This window comes from Ascaphus truei, chromosome 12 (assembly GCF_040206685.1).
Source record: "Ascaphus truei isolate aAscTru1 chromosome 12, aAscTru1.hap1, whole genome shotgun sequence".
Taxonomy (NCBI): Eukaryota; Metazoa; Chordata; class Amphibia; order Anura; family Ascaphidae; genus Ascaphus; species Ascaphus truei.
In genome coordinates this window covers 25115099-25132817 of record NC_134494.1, presented here as the reverse complement: position 1 = coordinate 25132817, position 17719 = coordinate 25115099, and the positions used below count along the sequence as shown (strand labels likewise).

Below are 17719 nucleotides of genomic sequence, written 5' to 3'. Positions count from 1 at the left end.
AATGTATTCTTGTTTTTTTTAAATTTTTTATTGTGCCCCCTTATTTCATACCACTCCCTGAAATTACAATTTCTCCTACAAAATGTAACTTGCAGCTTGCAGACCTCGTTATGTATTTAAAAAAAAATGCTGCGTAATAAACTGAGGGAATTGTTTTTTTTTTCTGATCTTGAATACCCATGTGATATCTCCACCACTACACACTGCGAAGTGTAAGAGGAAGCACACAGGAGGTTACTTTTGACAGACACAGGAGAAGTCACCCTGAATAAACCAAAAAATGAACAATATAACAGTCACTTTTAACGGTTGGACAATTTTGAAGATCACACTGAGCCAAAGCGGAACCAAAGCTTTTGCGGTGTCATTCCCGGGGGGTGAGCAGAGAGGCGCTGCACACGGACGCGGAAGCCGGGCGGAAGTGAGGCTGTCAGTTGTTGTGTTGTTTCCCGGAGTTCCTTATCTCGGTTGCGCTCCGCTTGTCATGGCGCCGGGCTGGACCCCGGGTTACGCGGTGGTTATTTATCTGCTGGTCGTGGTAGTGCAAGTGGCTGATGGAAAGGTGAGGTTGTGTGTGAGAGCCCGCGGGTGCAACCACCTCATACCGTCAGGACCGGGACAGAAGCCACACCCCCTCTCTCGGGGGCCTCTTATCCTCCAGCTTCTTAAAGAGGAGCCCAGATACCCCCCTTCAATTCCTGGGGGCTGCAGCCCCCTCTCCCCCCCCCCCCCCATCAAATACACACGTCTCAGCTCTCCCATAACCTCTCCCCGTCATTACATGCACCAGCCCTCCATACTGCTCACACGTCACCTCTCTCCCCATCATTACATGCATCAGCCCTCCCTACTGCTCACACATCACCTCTCTCCCCATCATTACATGCACAAGACTCAGCCCTCCCTACTGCTCACACATCACCCCTCTCCCCATCATTACATGCACAAGACTCAGCCCTCCCTACTGCTCACACATCACCTCTCTCCCCATCATTACATGCACAAGACTCAGCCCTCCCTACTGCTCACACATCACCTCTCTCCCCATTATAACATGCACAAGACTGAGCCCTCCCTACTGCTCACACATCACCTCTCTCCCCAACATTACATGAACAAGACTCAGCCCTCCCTACTGCTCACATCACCTTTCTCTCCATCCCATACACACACCTTGCTACTCAAGCACCATCTTCCTGTCCCTGACCCCTCACCACCATATTTCAGCAATTCTCATAGGTCCTTCCAATGTCTTTGTTCCTCAGCCCCAATGTCTATTTTTTTAATCCTACCATTCACCTGCTTTCCAATCTTTCGGGAACTTCAACCACTCCCGTCATCCAATTTCCTAATGTTAAACCACTTAGAGCACCTGAATCCTCTAATTCGTAATGTTCCACTTCCCCCTTCTTCACCATCATTAGGAGGAACTCTCGTAGGACTAAGGCCAGTTATATTTGGGTCATGCCTCTTTCACCAAAATCTGACCCGTATATTTATGAATATATGTAAATATGATGAGCTGAGACTTGGGAGAGGTTTGATTTTCTTGACTTGGGGGGGGGGGGGGGGGGGGGGGGGTTGAACCATATTCTTTCTTACTTTTATTTTGTTATTGGGTGATTCACTGTTAGTTTAAATTAAGTCATCTTTAGATCTGTCACCACTTTGCCTTCTCGGGTATAAAAATACTAAAACGTGTATTTTGCAGAATTCTGAGGACGTCCGGTGTAAATGCATTTGTCCACCGTATAAAGATAAACCTGGCAAAATATATAACACAAATGTGACACAGAAAGACTGGTGAGTTGCTGTTGAATTATATTTCTCCACATCTTTATTGATTCACTAATAATAATAATATTCATTTCGGAGAGTCTCGGTTTTACTTAATTTTTTTCCTTCAGTGCTAAAATACACCACGTTTTTGGTCCTGTTGTAATAACAGGCACTCTCACCCCCCTCCCTCTCTCACCCCCCTCCCTTACCTAACTTTGGTGGATGACTGCAGTGGTAGGACTGACTGAAGATGAGAGCGGGAGAAGCGGATCACCATGTCAGCAGGGCAGCAGAGGCGTTAGATGGTAAAAGGCGGGCGGTGCCAGCAGCAGAGCATTCACATCCATGTGAGCAGCAGGAGAAAAGCCGGGTAGGAGCGTACCCCTTCTGACTGACCCGAAAGTCTTCAGTAAAGTTACTGAAGACTTCCGGGTTGGACCCGCAGAGGCGCTACTACCTGGCTTTTTTCCTGCTGCTCACATGGATGTGAATGCCCCTGCTGCTGCTGCCGCCGCCGCCTACCTTTTGCCATCTACAGTAACGCCTCTGCTGCCCTGTTAACATGGTGATCCGCTTCTCCCACCGCTAGCTTCTTCAGCTCCTATCTTCTGTCAGTCCTGCCTCTCCAGCTCACAAAATCCACTTGCCACATGTGCGTGGATTTGTCAAGCACTGGTAATTGAAGTCTATGGGGATTGTTGTCTGAAAATGTCCACTTTGGCGGAATTACCCCCCAAATGTCTGTGTTAAAGGGTGCGCCTTGATGTAATTTATAGGACTTCCACGGTTGGGGAATGGGACGGGTGAGTGGAGAATAAAACTGGTAAAGTATAATATATATAAAAGTTAGCACAAGACGATTATAAGAGTAGAGATATGGAATTCAGCTTCGAATACAAGTCCAATATTTACCGATCCATAGGACCAACCCACAAGACTTTGTTTGACATACTATGGGCAAATCCTGAAATTACAAACTTTCCTTGTAGGCAAATAAAATCCGATAAGAAAATCTAGATGATTTTCCTACATGGGCGCTGCAGTATAATATCAATGATAAGCCGTCAAACAGAGGAGCCTGGTTCAAATCCCGGCTCCTTGGGGAAGTCACCTGATGTCCCTGTACCTCCGGCAACAACAATCAGATTGTAAGGTCTATGGGGAAGAAGCGTATAGTGCCTACAACAATTCTATGTACTGCGCTGCATACACGTCAGCACTATACGAGAAAAAAACAATTATAAACGGTATAATAAATATTATGAAAGTTATTAACCCTGCGTGCCCCCAGATGTGTCCGGCACTATAGGGGTTCTATGACGCACAGGGTACATATATCATGCTAGAAATGCTAGTTTCACAGCTCCACCGAAGTGGTGAACACGATGGGAGGTCCTGATGATACTCAAAAGGCAGATCAATATCTACCACACATCATAAGATCTGTTCGGCAGCTAAGTCTTGGGGAGGGTGTGGGACCTGATACAGTGCAGCGTATTTTGTCGATGAGATTCAGGAATATGCGAGGCAGGCGTAGTTAAAATGGCAAATACAGCACTGGTTTAAGCCTTGTTGCCCCCTTAGCAAGTGTGCACTAACATCCTGGACTCGACCCTTTTTATTGTAAATGTTTGCTCTGATGTTGTAGAATAACTGACCCCTTCCAATATGGCACCATGAAGCCTTTTCATGTACAGCATTTTGAAAACTGAATGATGGACAAAAATATATTTTTTCGAGGGTTTCAGCAGCTACACACAGACACCCCCTTTTTAATACAAGGCTCAATTCTTGGAAGCAGGTCATGCAGCTTCCTTATGACAGGAAGCATATACAGTACAGTGTAACAAATCTCCTCTGAGGGAGAAGGAACTGACTGGCACTGTGAGTAAAGCCACTGACTGGCACTGTGTTTAAAGCAGGGGAACCTGGTTCAATACACGGGGTCGGCTCCTTGTGACCTTGGGCAAGTCACCTTATCTCCCTCAAGCAACAAAAACATAGATTGTAAGCTCCACGGGGCAGGGACCCGTGCATGCAAAAATGTCTCTGTAAAGCGCTATGTAAAACTAGCAGCGCTATACAAGAACATGCTATTATTATTATATAGCAGGAAAGTAACACATTATTTTCATGAGTTTCTCTCTATACATTGAATCTTTTAGTGACAGCTACTTGGTACATTTAATTAACCCCTTGCCTGCCAGATGGGACTGCAACACATTCCTCTTGCAGTGAATCGGTTAACATGTTTCTCAATTTATTAGTATACAGCCTGTTTATCACACACGAGCTGCACAGAGAGCCTGGCGGTCCGTTTTGTGCTACTGAAATAAAACGATGGGATGTGCAAGCCATTGCTGGCCACGTTTAATAGCGGGTGATAGCGGATGTGTCCTACATTCATATTAATGGGACTTAACCATGTCTCTGTTTCCCTTCCTCCAGTGACTGTCTCCATGTCGTCGTCCCCATGCCTGTACCTGGGGCAGATATGGAAGCTTACTGCCTACGCTGTGAATGCAAATATGAAGAGCGGAGCTCCGTCACTATTAAAGTAACTTGCCTCCATGCCTGTTATGTTGTGAGAACCACGAAGTAAAGAGATGAATGAGCATAAAGTCCCATATTCACTAACTAACAATTTCAACTCCAGTCTTCAAGACCCCCCCCCCCCCCCTAAGAGGTCGGATTTTAAGGATATCCCAGCATCAGCACAGGTGGCTCAAAGACTGAGCCACCTGTGCTGAAGCTGGAATATCCTGAAAACCTGACCTGTTGATAGCTTTTCAGGACTGGAGTTGAGGACCACTGTTTTATTGTATTGTCATAATTCACATTCTAACAACAATACATAGGGGCCATTGTATTGGACATGGACAAATCGATCAAAATCCGATCCGCGGATTGTCCCGGGCTTTTCGGGCCAAATCCAATCCATGCGCTGAAATCCGGTCAGGATTTCATCCACTTTAGCCCACTCGGATTCCTTAAAATCCATCCATGAAGTTCGGTTTCCCAGATTTGCCACTATTTCTATACTCCCCCTCCACGTTATAATTCCGTTTGACCGATTCGGATTCAGTTTGCAGGTTTTGGATTCCAAATCCGGCGGACGGATTCTCAGTAATAGGAAAGAAAAAAAAACGAATCTGCCTTGAAGACTAAACCGTGGCTCGAGGGGAACTGGTCAATCTGCGTCTAGGCGGAAAATGTGTCCACCTCTAATACTGACTCCCTTGTATTTTTGTTATATTATTAGGGACTCTTGATTTAAAAGCCTGGCATTATTTGGCATGCATCCAAGTATATTTTTACTATTAAACCTATAACTGTGGATATATCATTTTGTGTTTAGATCATTACATCCCTACTCTTTATTTTGAGGGTATGGAGTTAGGGCTGGAAAGTACATGTGAAATGTCAGCAGTATAACATGTTCTGCACCTCCTTCCATCCAGGTTACAATTATAATCTACCTGTCTATACTTGGCCTGCTTCTGCTGTACATGGTGTACCTTACACTGGTGGAACCCATGCTGAAGAGACGTCTGTTTGGCCATTCCCAGCTCATACAGAACGATGATGACGTGGGGGTAAGTTTCTTCCAGAATGAACCGCATTGCGGTGCTTTGACTGTGGTCATCTCCTCTCTGACAAGACAGGTCCGCAATGGGTTGTAGTTTCCCGAGGTAGCTACGGGGTTAACGATCTGTTACTGAGGTTATGCAAGGAATGAGCTGCTGCAGTGTAAGGTGATGTCTGGGTATTTAGGCTGAAAGATGGATCGAGATTGTCACGTACGGCCCACCTGAGAGCACGCGACTTGCATACATGGGTTTATACTCGCACTCGCAAGTGCTCCCACTGTTCACCTCCACAGAGCTCCCTCAAATGGACAATATCACCTCTACAGGATAAGGGTTAGTACACAGCTCACAAGCTGCCCCACCCTTCACCTTCGCAAAGGTCCCTCAAATGAGTTGACATCTCCCCTAAATCTGTCCCAATATACCAACTGTCACAAACAGCACACAAGTGAGCACGTGACTTAGATATGCAATCAGGGTCAATACACACGGCTACTCCCTTTTTTCCTTCGCAAAGGTACCTCTGACGAGTTAATATTAACCACTTACTCCATTGCAATCATATCTATACACTTCCACCACCTGTGATCTGCAAATAAGATGTCAAATTAATATTTGCCAGGGCCCCAGGTCCCTGTTTATTATAGAGAAAACGATGCACTTTAGAACGCACATCCGTTGTAGCAAAATGTGTCCGAAAACGTAAATACTCTCTCCAGAGCGGGCAACAGTTCATTCGGAGCCTAAAGCATTACTTATTAAATGTTTTAATATATATAAAAATACAGTGCTTAGGTTACAGAAAAATGGACTACAAGAACATAGTTATAATCAATGCAGAACAGTTTCTTAAAATAAAAGGATAAAACATCCATGAGAAATCTCTATACAGTACATTACCCAAATGTTATAGGTTTTCCGCCAGAGAGGTCACTGGTACAGAAGATGAGATCTCATGTATTTGGTCCCAAATACACCTCTCTTGAGATTTTTCATAACCTTTGCTCAGACTAAGGACAATTTTCCCCATTGCAACAACATAAACCCAGCCCCCATCATAAATCGGCTGTGAGATTGACAGCTTTACAAAATGACGTTTAACTAAACCGTTCAATATCTAAATGTATTCATAATTTTCCTTAACTTACACTTACACACACGTGAAGCACATCAATACATTCAGGTGCTCATGGCGGACGCGACAAGACTAAATATGATCATCTTAATCCTAAATGTAAGCGACAAATGAATCTGTCCCTCATCTCTTAAACATAGTGTGTGATGTCACTATTACTGTAACAGTACACCCGCGGCACGCTCACTATTACTGTAACAATACACCCGCGGCACGCTCACTATTATTGTAACAATACACTGCGGCGCACTCACTATTACTGTAACAATACATTGGCGGCACGCTCACTATTACTGTAACAGTACACCCGCGGCACGCTCACTATTACTGTAACAATACACCGCGGCGCACTCACTATTACTGTAACAATACATTGGCGGCACGCTCACTATTACTGTAACAATACACCCGCGGCACGCTCACTATTACTGTAACAATACACCCGCGGCACGCTCACTATTACTGTAACAATACACCCGCGGCACGCTCACTATTACTGTAACAATACACCCGCGGCACGCTCACTATTACTGTAACAGTACATCGGCGGCACGCTCACTATTACTGTAACAGTACATCGGCAGCGCGCTCACTATCACTGTAACATTACATCGCCGGCACGCTCACTATCACTGTAACATTACATCGGCGGCACGCTCACTATCACTGTAACATTACATCGGCGGTACGCTCACTATCACTGTAACAGTACATCAGCGGCACGCTCACTATCACTGTAACATTACATCGGCGGCACGCTCACTATTACTGTAACAGTACATCGGCGGCACGCTCACTATCACTGTAACAGTACATCGGCGGCACGCTCACTATCACTGTAACAGTACATCGGCGGCACGCTCACTATCACTGTAACATTACATCGGCGGTACGCTCACTATCACTGTAACAGTACATCGGCGGCACGCTCACTATTACTGTAACAGTACATCGGCGGCACGCTCACTATCACTGTAACAGTACATCGGCGGCACGCGCACTATTACTGTAACATTACATCGGCGGCACGCTCACTATTACTGTAACAATACATCGGCAGCACGCTCACTATCACTGTAACAGTACATCGGCGGCACGCGCACTATTACTGTAACATTACATCGGCAGCACGCTCACTATCACTGTAACAGTACATCAGCGGCACGCTCACTATCACTGTAACATTACATCGGCGGCACGCTCACTATTACTGTAACAGTACATCGGCGGCACGCTCACTATCACTGTAACAGTACATCGGCGGCACGCTCACTATCACTGTAACAGTACATCGGCGGCACGCTCACTATCACTGTAACATTACATCGGCGGCACGCTCACTATCACTGTAACAGTACATCGGCGGCACGCTCACTATTACTGTAACAGTACATCGGCGGCACGCTCACTATCACTGTAACAGTACATCGGCGGCACGCGCACTATTACTGTAACATTACATCGGCGGCACGCTCACTATTACTGTAACAGTACATCGGCGGCACGCGCACTATTACTGTAACATTACATCGGCGGCACGCTCACTATTACTGTAACAATACATCGGCAGCACGCTCACTATCACTGTAACAGTACATCGGCGGCACGCTCACTATTACTGTAACATTACATCGGCGGCACGCTCACTATCACTGTAACAGTACATCGGCGGCACGCTCACTATTACTGTAACAATACATCGGCAGCACGCTCACTATCACTGTAACAGTACATCGGCGGCACGCTCACTATTACTGTAACATTACATCGGCGGCACGCTCACTATCACTGTAACATTACATCGGCGGCACGCTCACTATCACTGTAACATTACATCGGCGGCACGCTCACTATCACTGTAACATTACATCGGCGGCACGCTCACTATTACTGTAACAGTACATCGGCGGCACACTCACTATTACTGTAACAGTACATCGGCGGCACGCTCACTATCACTGTAACAGTACATCGGCGGCACGCGCACTATTACTGTAACATTACATCGGCGGCACGCTCACTATTACTGTAACAGTACATCGGCGGCACGCTCACTATTACTGTAACAGTACACCCGCGGCACGCTCACTATTACTGTAACAATACACCGCGGCGCACTCACTATTACTGTAACAATACATTGGCGGCACGCTCACTATTACTGTAACAATACACCCGCGGCACGCTCACTATTACTGTAACAATACACCCGCGGCACGCTCACTATTACTGTAACAATACACCCGCGGCACGCTCACTATTACTGTAACAATACACCCGCGGCACGCTCACTATTACTGTAACAGTACATCGGCGGCACGCTCACTATTACTGTAACAGTACATCGGCAGCGCGCTCACTATCACTGTAACATTACATCGGCGGCACGCTCACTATCACTGTAACATTACATCGCCGGCACGTTCACTATCACTGTAACATTACATCGGCGGCACGCTCACTATCACTGTAACATTACATCGGCGGTACGCTCACTATCACTGTAACAGTACATCAGCGGCACGCTCACTATCACTGTAACATTACATCGGCGGCACGCTCACTATTACTGTAACAGTACATCGGCGGCACGCTCACTATCACTGTAACAGTACATCGGCGGCACGCTCACTATCACTGTAACAGTACATCGGCGGCACGCTCACTATCACTGTAACATTACATCGGCGGTACGCTCACTATCACTGTAACAGTACATCGGCGGCACGCTCACTATTACTGTAACAGTACATCGGCGGCACGCTCACTATCACTGTAACAGTACATCGGCGGCACGCGCACTATTACTGTAACATTACATCGGCGGCACGCTCACTATTACTGTAACAATACATCGGCAGCACGCTCACTATCACTGTAACAGTACATCGGCGGCACGCGCACTATTACTGTAACATTACATCGGCAGCACGCTCACTATCACTGTAACAGTACATCGGCGGCACGCTCACTATCACTGTAACATTACATCGGCGGCACGCTCACTATTACTGTAACAGTACATCGGCGGCACGCTCACTATCACTGTAACAGTACATCGGCGGCACGCTCACTATCACTGTAACAGTACATCGGCGGCACGCTCACTATCACTGTAACATTACATCGGCGGCACGCTCACTATCACTGTAACAGTACATCGGCGGCACGCTCACTATTACTGTAACAGTACATCGGCGGCACGCTCACTATCACTGTAACAGTACATCGGCGGCACGCGCACTATTACTGTAACATTACATCGGCGGCACGCTCACTATCACTGTAACAGTACATCGGCGGCACGCGCACTATTACTGTAACATTACATCGGCGGCACGCTCACTATTACTGTAACAATACATCGGCAGCACGCTCACTATCACTGTAACAGTACATCGGCGGCACGCTCACTATTACTGTAACATTACATCGGCGGCACGCTCACTATCACTGTAACAGTACATCGGCGGCACGCTCACTATCACTGTAACATTACATCGGCGGCACGCTCACTATCACTGTAACATTACATCGGCGGCACGCTCACTATCACTGTAACATTACATCGGCGGCACGCTCACTATTACTGTAACAGTACATCGGCGGCACGCTCACTATTACTGTAACAGTACATCGGCGGCACGCTCACTATCACTGTAACAGTACATCGGCGGCACGCGCACTATTACTGTAACATTACATCGGCGGCACGCTCACTATTACTGTAACAGTACATCGGCGGCACGCTCACTATCACTGTAACAGTACATCGGCGGCACGCTCACTATCACTGTAACATTACATCGGCGGCACGCTCACTATCACTGTAACATTACATCGGCAGCACGCTCACTAATATTGTAACAGTACACCCGCGGCACGCTCACTATCACTGTAACATTACATCGGCGGCACGCTCACTATCACTGTAACAGTACATCGGTGGCAGGCTCACTATCACTGTAACATTACATCGCCGGCACGCTCACTATCACTGTAACATTACATCGGCGGCACGCTCACTATCACTGTAACAGTACATCGGCGGCACGCTCACTATTACTGTAACAGTACATCGGCAGCACGCTCACTATTACTGTAACATTACATCGGCAGCACGCTCACTATTACTGTAACATTACATCGGCGGTACGCTCACTATCACTGTAACAGTACATCGGCAGCACGCTCACTATTACTGTAACATTACATCGGCGGCGCGCTCACTATCACTGTAACATTATATCGGCAGCACGCTCACTATCACTGTAACATTACATCGGCGGCACGCTCACTATCACTGTAACAGTACATCGGCAGCACGCTCACTATTACTGTAACAGTACATCGGCGGCACACTCACTATTACTGTAACAGTACATCAGCGGCACGCTCACTATCACTGTAACATTACATCGGCGGTACGCTCACTATCACTGTAACAGTACATCGGCGGTACGCTCACTATCACTGTAACAGTACATCGGCGGCACGCTCACTATCACTGTAACAGTACATCGGCGGCACGCTCACTATCACTGTTACATTACATCGGCGGTACGCTCACTATCACTGTAACATTACATCGGCGGTACGCTCACTATCACTGTAACAGTACATCGGCGGCACGCTCACTATCACTGTAACATTACATCGGCGGCACGCTCACTATTACTGTAACAGTACATCGGTGGCACGCTCACTATCACTGTAACAGTACATCGGTGGCACGCTCACTATTACTGTAACAGTACATCGGCGGCACGCTCACTATTACTGTAACAGTACATCGGCGGCACGCTCACTATCACTATCACTATCACTGTAACATTACATCGGCGGCACGCTCACTATTACTGTAACATTACATCGGCGGCACGCTCACTATCACTGTAACATTACATCGGCGGCACGCTCACTATCACTGTAACATTACATCGGCGGCACGCTCACTATTACTGTAACAGTACATCGGCAGCACGCTCACTATCACTGTAACATTACATCGGCGGTACGCTCACTATCACTGTAACATTACATCGGCAGCACGCTCACTATCACTGTAACATTACATCGGCAGCGCGCTCACTATTACTGTAACAGTACATCGGCAGCGCGCTCACTATTACTGTAACAGTACATCGGCGGCACGCTCACTATCACTGTAACAGTACATCGGCGGCACGCTCACTATCACTGTAACAGTACATCGGCGGCACGCTCACTATCACTGTAACAGTACATCGGTGGCACGCTCACTATCACTGTAACAGTACATCGGCGGCACGCTCACTATCACTGTAACAGTACATCGGCGGCACGCTCACTATCACTGTAACATTACATCGGCGGCACGCTCACTATTACTGTAACAGTACATCGGCGGCACGCTCACTATCACTGTAACATTACATCGGCGGCACGCTCACTATTACTGTAACAGTACATCGGCGGCACGCTCACTATTACTGTAACAGTACATCGGCGGCACGCTCACTATCACTGTAACATTACATCGGCGGCACGCTCACTATCACTGTAACATTACATCGGCGGCACGCTCACTATCACTGTAACAGTACATCGGCGGCACGCTCACTATCACTGTAACATTACATCGGCGGCACGCTCACTATTACTGTAACAGTACATCGGTGGCACGCTCACTATCACTGTAACAGTACATCGGTGGCACGCTCACTATTACTGTAACAGTACATCGGCGGCACGCTCACTATCACTGTAACATTACATCGGCGGCACGCTCACTATTACTGTAACAGTACATCGGCGGCACGCTCACTATCACTGTAACATTACATCGGCGGCACGCTCACTATTACTGTAACATTACATCGGCGGCACGCTCACTATTACTGTAACAGTACATCGGCAGCACGCTCACTATTACTGTAACATTACATCGGCGGCACGCTCACTATCACTATCACTGTAACAATACATCAGCGGCACGCTCACTATTACTATCACTATCACTGTAATAATACATCAGCGGCACGCTCACTATTACTATCACTATCACTATCACTGTAATAATACATCAGCGGCACGCTCACTATTACAAAGTACCTATAATGAATTATCAACAAATTGTGCAGTTGTGACTACTAACAAACCAAAGGTGGGACGTACAACTGATGTGAACCGTGTGATTATGTGAATTTTCTGACCGTTGATGTATCTCTGTGCGCCGCTTTGCGTCACCTTGCATACTGGGCAGTGGCAGTAAGAAGCTACGTGACGCACGTTATACTGAGATGTTACATTCTGTGCAGATATGCTTACACACTGACAATACTTCGTTATGCGTCAAACAATTTGCCAGGCCTGGGGTGGCATGAACCTCATCGGTTTAAATTTATGCTATTGGAAAAACTTGAATACCACATACTGCAGGGGTACTCAACTCCAGTCCTCAAGGCCCCCCCAACAAGTCAGGTTTTCAGTCTTTGACAGAGCCACCTGCGCTGAAGCAGGGATATCCTGAATACCTGACCTGTTGGAGGGGCTTGAGGACTGGATTTGAGAACCCCTGTCATACTGGTTTTATATGACATATCCTGGAGCAGAAAAACTTCTGTGTACGTGTGCTTTTGGTATATATCCACCCTTTTTCTTTATAACTTGGCCATCATTTCATATTTAGATCACTATAATAGAATGCGTCACATTTTGGATGGTTTTCAGGTGAGGTGTTAATCAGTTTGACAGCCTAATAACAATATCAAATAACCAAAAAAAGGTATCGCTGTTTCCAAAGCACTGCAGACCCATATGGGTTTAAGTTTACTGTAACTACGCTGGGCAGCTGTAAAGACAATGAGCAAAGATTACAGCATATTATAGCACTTACTGATCAATTTAAAGTATTAATGCTGAGTAGATCATAATTTAGTAACTTGATCTCGCCTGCTGGAGAGACGGTTTCTTTTTCTTTGCCCTGTTCCACTTGATAGACTATAGATAGAACAGGTGTTGGATCAGACAAAGAGGCTTCTGTTTTATAAATAAGTTACGGGAGAATTCAGTAAATACAGAATAAATCATCGTTGTCATGACTTGATTTACACCGAACAGGAACTAAACTCAATTCTTGAGAACCATCACAACGTATGCTTGGCTCCTTTTGGGTTTGGAATGGGTCCTTGCCCTTCATAAACAGCTAGTGATGGGCAAAAATATGGTGTCCATCGTAACATTCATCTAAATAGTAATAATAATCTTACTGGAAATAATAGGTTTTGGTAACAGTTACAGGTTCAAAGGTTTGGTCATTGGCACATACAGCACAAATGTCAACACAAACTGTAGACTGACAATGACACTCCGTGTATAGTTGCTGCTTTAACCAATTTGCTCTCGTGTGTCTGTCGCTATCACAAATACTGGGTAAGATAGAGAACTTAAAAAGTTTGAAGTGTGAAAACCTTAATGTGTGTAATAAGTTCTCTAAAAAATGGTATAAATGTGTCTAACCAATAACACCTACGGATTAGAATAAAGATATGCAAATATTGTGACTCACCAAGTACATATAAGTCCCTAATGGGAACAACAAAATCTTGCGTGCAAAAAGTGTCAAACATATTTGAAAGGAAAGTGCAAGAACAGGTAACAGTGGCGATCCCTCAAAATAGCTGGGTTTGACGTGATTCCCTAAATTGGGAAGGGCTCAATTCAGAACGGTGTGAAAATAAAACAAATGATACTGGCCCTAATGATGCTGCTGCTCAATCGAAAGGATCGTCCCCTGATCCTTGGTGGGAATGCGAGTGTAGTAATGATGAGCGCATGCAAAAAAGAGAAATATACAAGGTAAACAAGTATCAAGCGTTTGATACTTGTTTACCTTGTATATTTCTCTTTTTTGTATGCTCTCATCATTACTACACTCATATTTGAAAGGGAAGTAAGGAAGATCCCAATAAAAACTGAAATGTCCGAATTATGAAAAATAGAACAGGGAGACTCAAGGCAGCTTTTCTCGGGATACCCAAATCCAGCAGCACAAGCTAAGAAAGATAAGCGCAAGCTCCATAGTATTAGTAGTATTATTAGAATGTGTATATCGGTATAAAAATTGATGTGCTCAGCTTCTAATACGCTAAATAATATAAAACTGACCGTAAAGTGAAAACATAAAACACTGGTGAATAAAGTGACAATCACAAAATGGGCTGGTTCTCTTTACTGGTGCTGCTCAAAATCTGAGATCCCACACTGGATCCTCTAAAGGAGAAGATAAAAGAAAAGAGGGGTGTGTGTGTTAGTGTGTGTGTTAGTGTGTGTGTTAGTGTGTGTGTGTTAGTGTGTGTGTTAGTGTGTGTGTGTGTGTGTGTGTGTGTGTGTGTGTGTGTGTGTGTGTGTGTACACATCGTACATACAAAGAAGTTCCATGTCTGCTAACCTCTTCCCAGTAATGTTGGCCAAAAGTCCAAACTAATCCATGTAGTTCCCCTTTGCACCTTGACTTGTGCGAGTGCTCCCAAAGCGGATCTCCAAAAACGAAAAGACAAGGCGCACCAGGGGTAAATGTATAGAAAAGCAATGTAAAAATCACACGGTATCTAGACTTGCAATTAGAACAATGGGCGGAGCTCTGCGGTGGGGATCCCGCAATCCGTTGGTGGAATGTCCTCTGAAGCTGGGTGCACCCTGCTCGCGGACCAACCGGAAATAAAGGGAACCTACTGCGGAGCTCCGGCCACTGTATTTCTTGTAAGTCTGGATATTATGGTTTTTTTTTCATTGCGTGTGCATGTGTGTCATTTTCACCATCTTGATGACGTAAACACCTTTCCATTGAGAAAGATTAGGCGTCACTCAAATCTGCCTGCACAGAAATGTTTAAGAAAAGTGTACACAGAAACACTATAGATACTGTCAGGTTTCAAGAATCGGGATGGGGATGGGGGAGAGTATTTTTGGTGCCAATTTTTATATAACGTTGGCTTTCATTTTGTCATACAGTTCTATCTTTTGTCTGGCAATTGCTATGCAGTGTTAGACAAGTGCATGTGGGTTTATACTGTATGCCCAGCTCCTCTTGCGACCCCCTCCTCTTCCCCCCCCCCCCTTGAAATACTAATCCTCAAATAGAGGTGTGACAGGCTCAATGGAAAAATACTAAAAGAACACCGTTTTCACTGTTTACCGTGCGGATCACTGGGAAAGGTAATCTGCCAGGTATGTACATTGGGTGTGGGGGGGAGGAGTGAATAGCAACAACTGTATATTAACACAGCATGATAGAATTATTGCATTTGACATCCCTGTGGTAGTGAAGAGGTAGAGCAGCCACACACGATCTTTTATACAGCGTATTAAACTGGGTAATGCATTCCTGTGAAAATGGTGACTTGGGGTAAAACACACATGTTGGCCTTTTTACTGGCTTGTCTTTTTTTTTTCTCTTGTGTAAACAGTGTTGAACTTTTCTACACAATGTGGATATAAACCAGTAGGGACGAGAGTCGTCAAAGCGTTGCGGCTTATTGTGCTCAGTCTGGCGGTAATCAAATGGCGGTTACCCCCAGATCGGTGGCAATATCCAGCCTCAGTCTTTGATGGCGCTCTGCCTTTGAATGCTGTAGCACACACAATGTCCATTGTAAAGTATTTATCTGGGCGTTTCTTACTCAGGATCACCAGCCTTTTGCCAACGCCCACGATGTGCTGGCACGATCAAGGAGCCGGGCAAACGTATTAAACAAGGTGGAATACGCCCAGCAGCGCTGGAAACTGCAAGTGCAGGAGCAGCGCAAGTCCGTCTTCGACCGTCACGTCGTACTGAGCTAATCAACTTGAGTTTACATCAAGTCCTTGGAGAAGAACAAGTGGACTTGCCTATCCCTCCATACATCGTCTTCCTGATGCTTCTCCCATTAAAATAACCATGTTGTATTGGGCGCAATTTAGTGACCAGCAATATATTGCAGGTACCTCCCACAAAGGGGTTACATGCTTCAGATCTCATTGGAGGCAAAATGTGAAAAACCTGAGTGGCTAAAGATTCTATATTAAGTCATGGGGTTGTTTTGGGTGATGAAGAGCTCTGTATATATTTTAAGATGTTACTAATAAAATAGTTACATTATCTACCCCACTGGATGTAATTCTGTATTTAAAAGCTCATTATGTTTATTCTGTTTGGAGTTTTCCCAATATGCCAGTGTAATTACTGTAGTACAAACAAAGTACATTCATTAGCCAGTGAGAGGTTTAACGTTCTTCGGTATGATTTGGTAGATATTAACATCCTTCCATTCCACTGCATTAAATGTCGCACGTTGAAATATCTGCATTTCTCTAATTGGACTACCCTGCTGCTTGTGGATTTGTTGGCGCATTGCATGGAGTTCAGCACTCCTTTTTGATGTGGCTAATTGCTTTCTTCGCTGATTCTTATGGCGATATTTCAGTGCAACTGTACGCAGTATTGACGGAAGGTTGAATTCAGGAGTCCATGTTGCTATGTACAGCCCCAGAACTAACCTATCTTTCTTTAACATAGCGAGTACATAAATACTACTGAAAGACAATGGAAAGGTGCAATCACTTCTAGCTAAGGCCAAAGTACGATTTTCTGTTCCAGTTCAACATGTTCTCAAAGGTATAGTTTGTTACGGAGGATAAGACTCCTTGGACTGCAAATAATCTTACTACTGTATCTGTACCTTCTTGCACCTGTTAGACTGTGTTACTTCTAAGTTAAACATGACAATGTGTCTTCGTTTTCACATGGCGTACAATGGTCACAGTCACCTATGTAAACATATATTGTAACACATCAGTGCAAACACTTTGGAAGAGTGCAATGTTATAAGCTTGAAGGTTCGCTTAAAGATGCATGCACTATTTCGGTACAAAGTATACTGTATATGATGAGATTTTTGGATTCAACCTCAGTGCTTACATGTCATTTCCCGTCTCAGATAGCACAAATCCTTTTTTTTTCACCGTAACTGGAATTGCGTATTAATCTCACTAGTCGGTGTACCACTTTTTGTATCTTGAGAATGAATAATAAAGACTTAAACATCTATTTCTTGTGGGAATTCTTCGTTTTTAAATTTTTCTGTCTTGAAAAGATGAATCTCCCTTTTTAAGGTTCTCGGCACAATGCATTGAGGGCCCAGATCCACAAAGCTCTGTTAAGTCAGGAATCCTAACGTGACGTTACCTAAAATAA

The 17719-nt window shown here is 45.2% G+C and overlaps 1 protein-coding gene across 1 annotated transcript; it reads left to right on the top strand.

Annotated features, from left to right (window-relative positions):
- The first annotated feature begins 385 nt into the window (after nt 1-385).
- On the top strand, nt 386-17572 carry TMEM9B (TMEM9 domain family member B). Its single transcript, XM_075567053.1, has 5 exons — nt 386-562; nt 1712-1803; nt 4228-4336; nt 5241-5375; nt 16171-17572. Exons 1-5 carry the CDS (start codon nt 485-487, stop codon nt 16324-16326), a joined length of 570 nt encoding a protein of 189 aa, XP_075423168.1. The 5' UTR covers nt 386-484; the 3' UTR covers nt 16327-17572.
- The last annotated feature ends 147 nt before the right edge of the window (nt 17573-17719 follow it).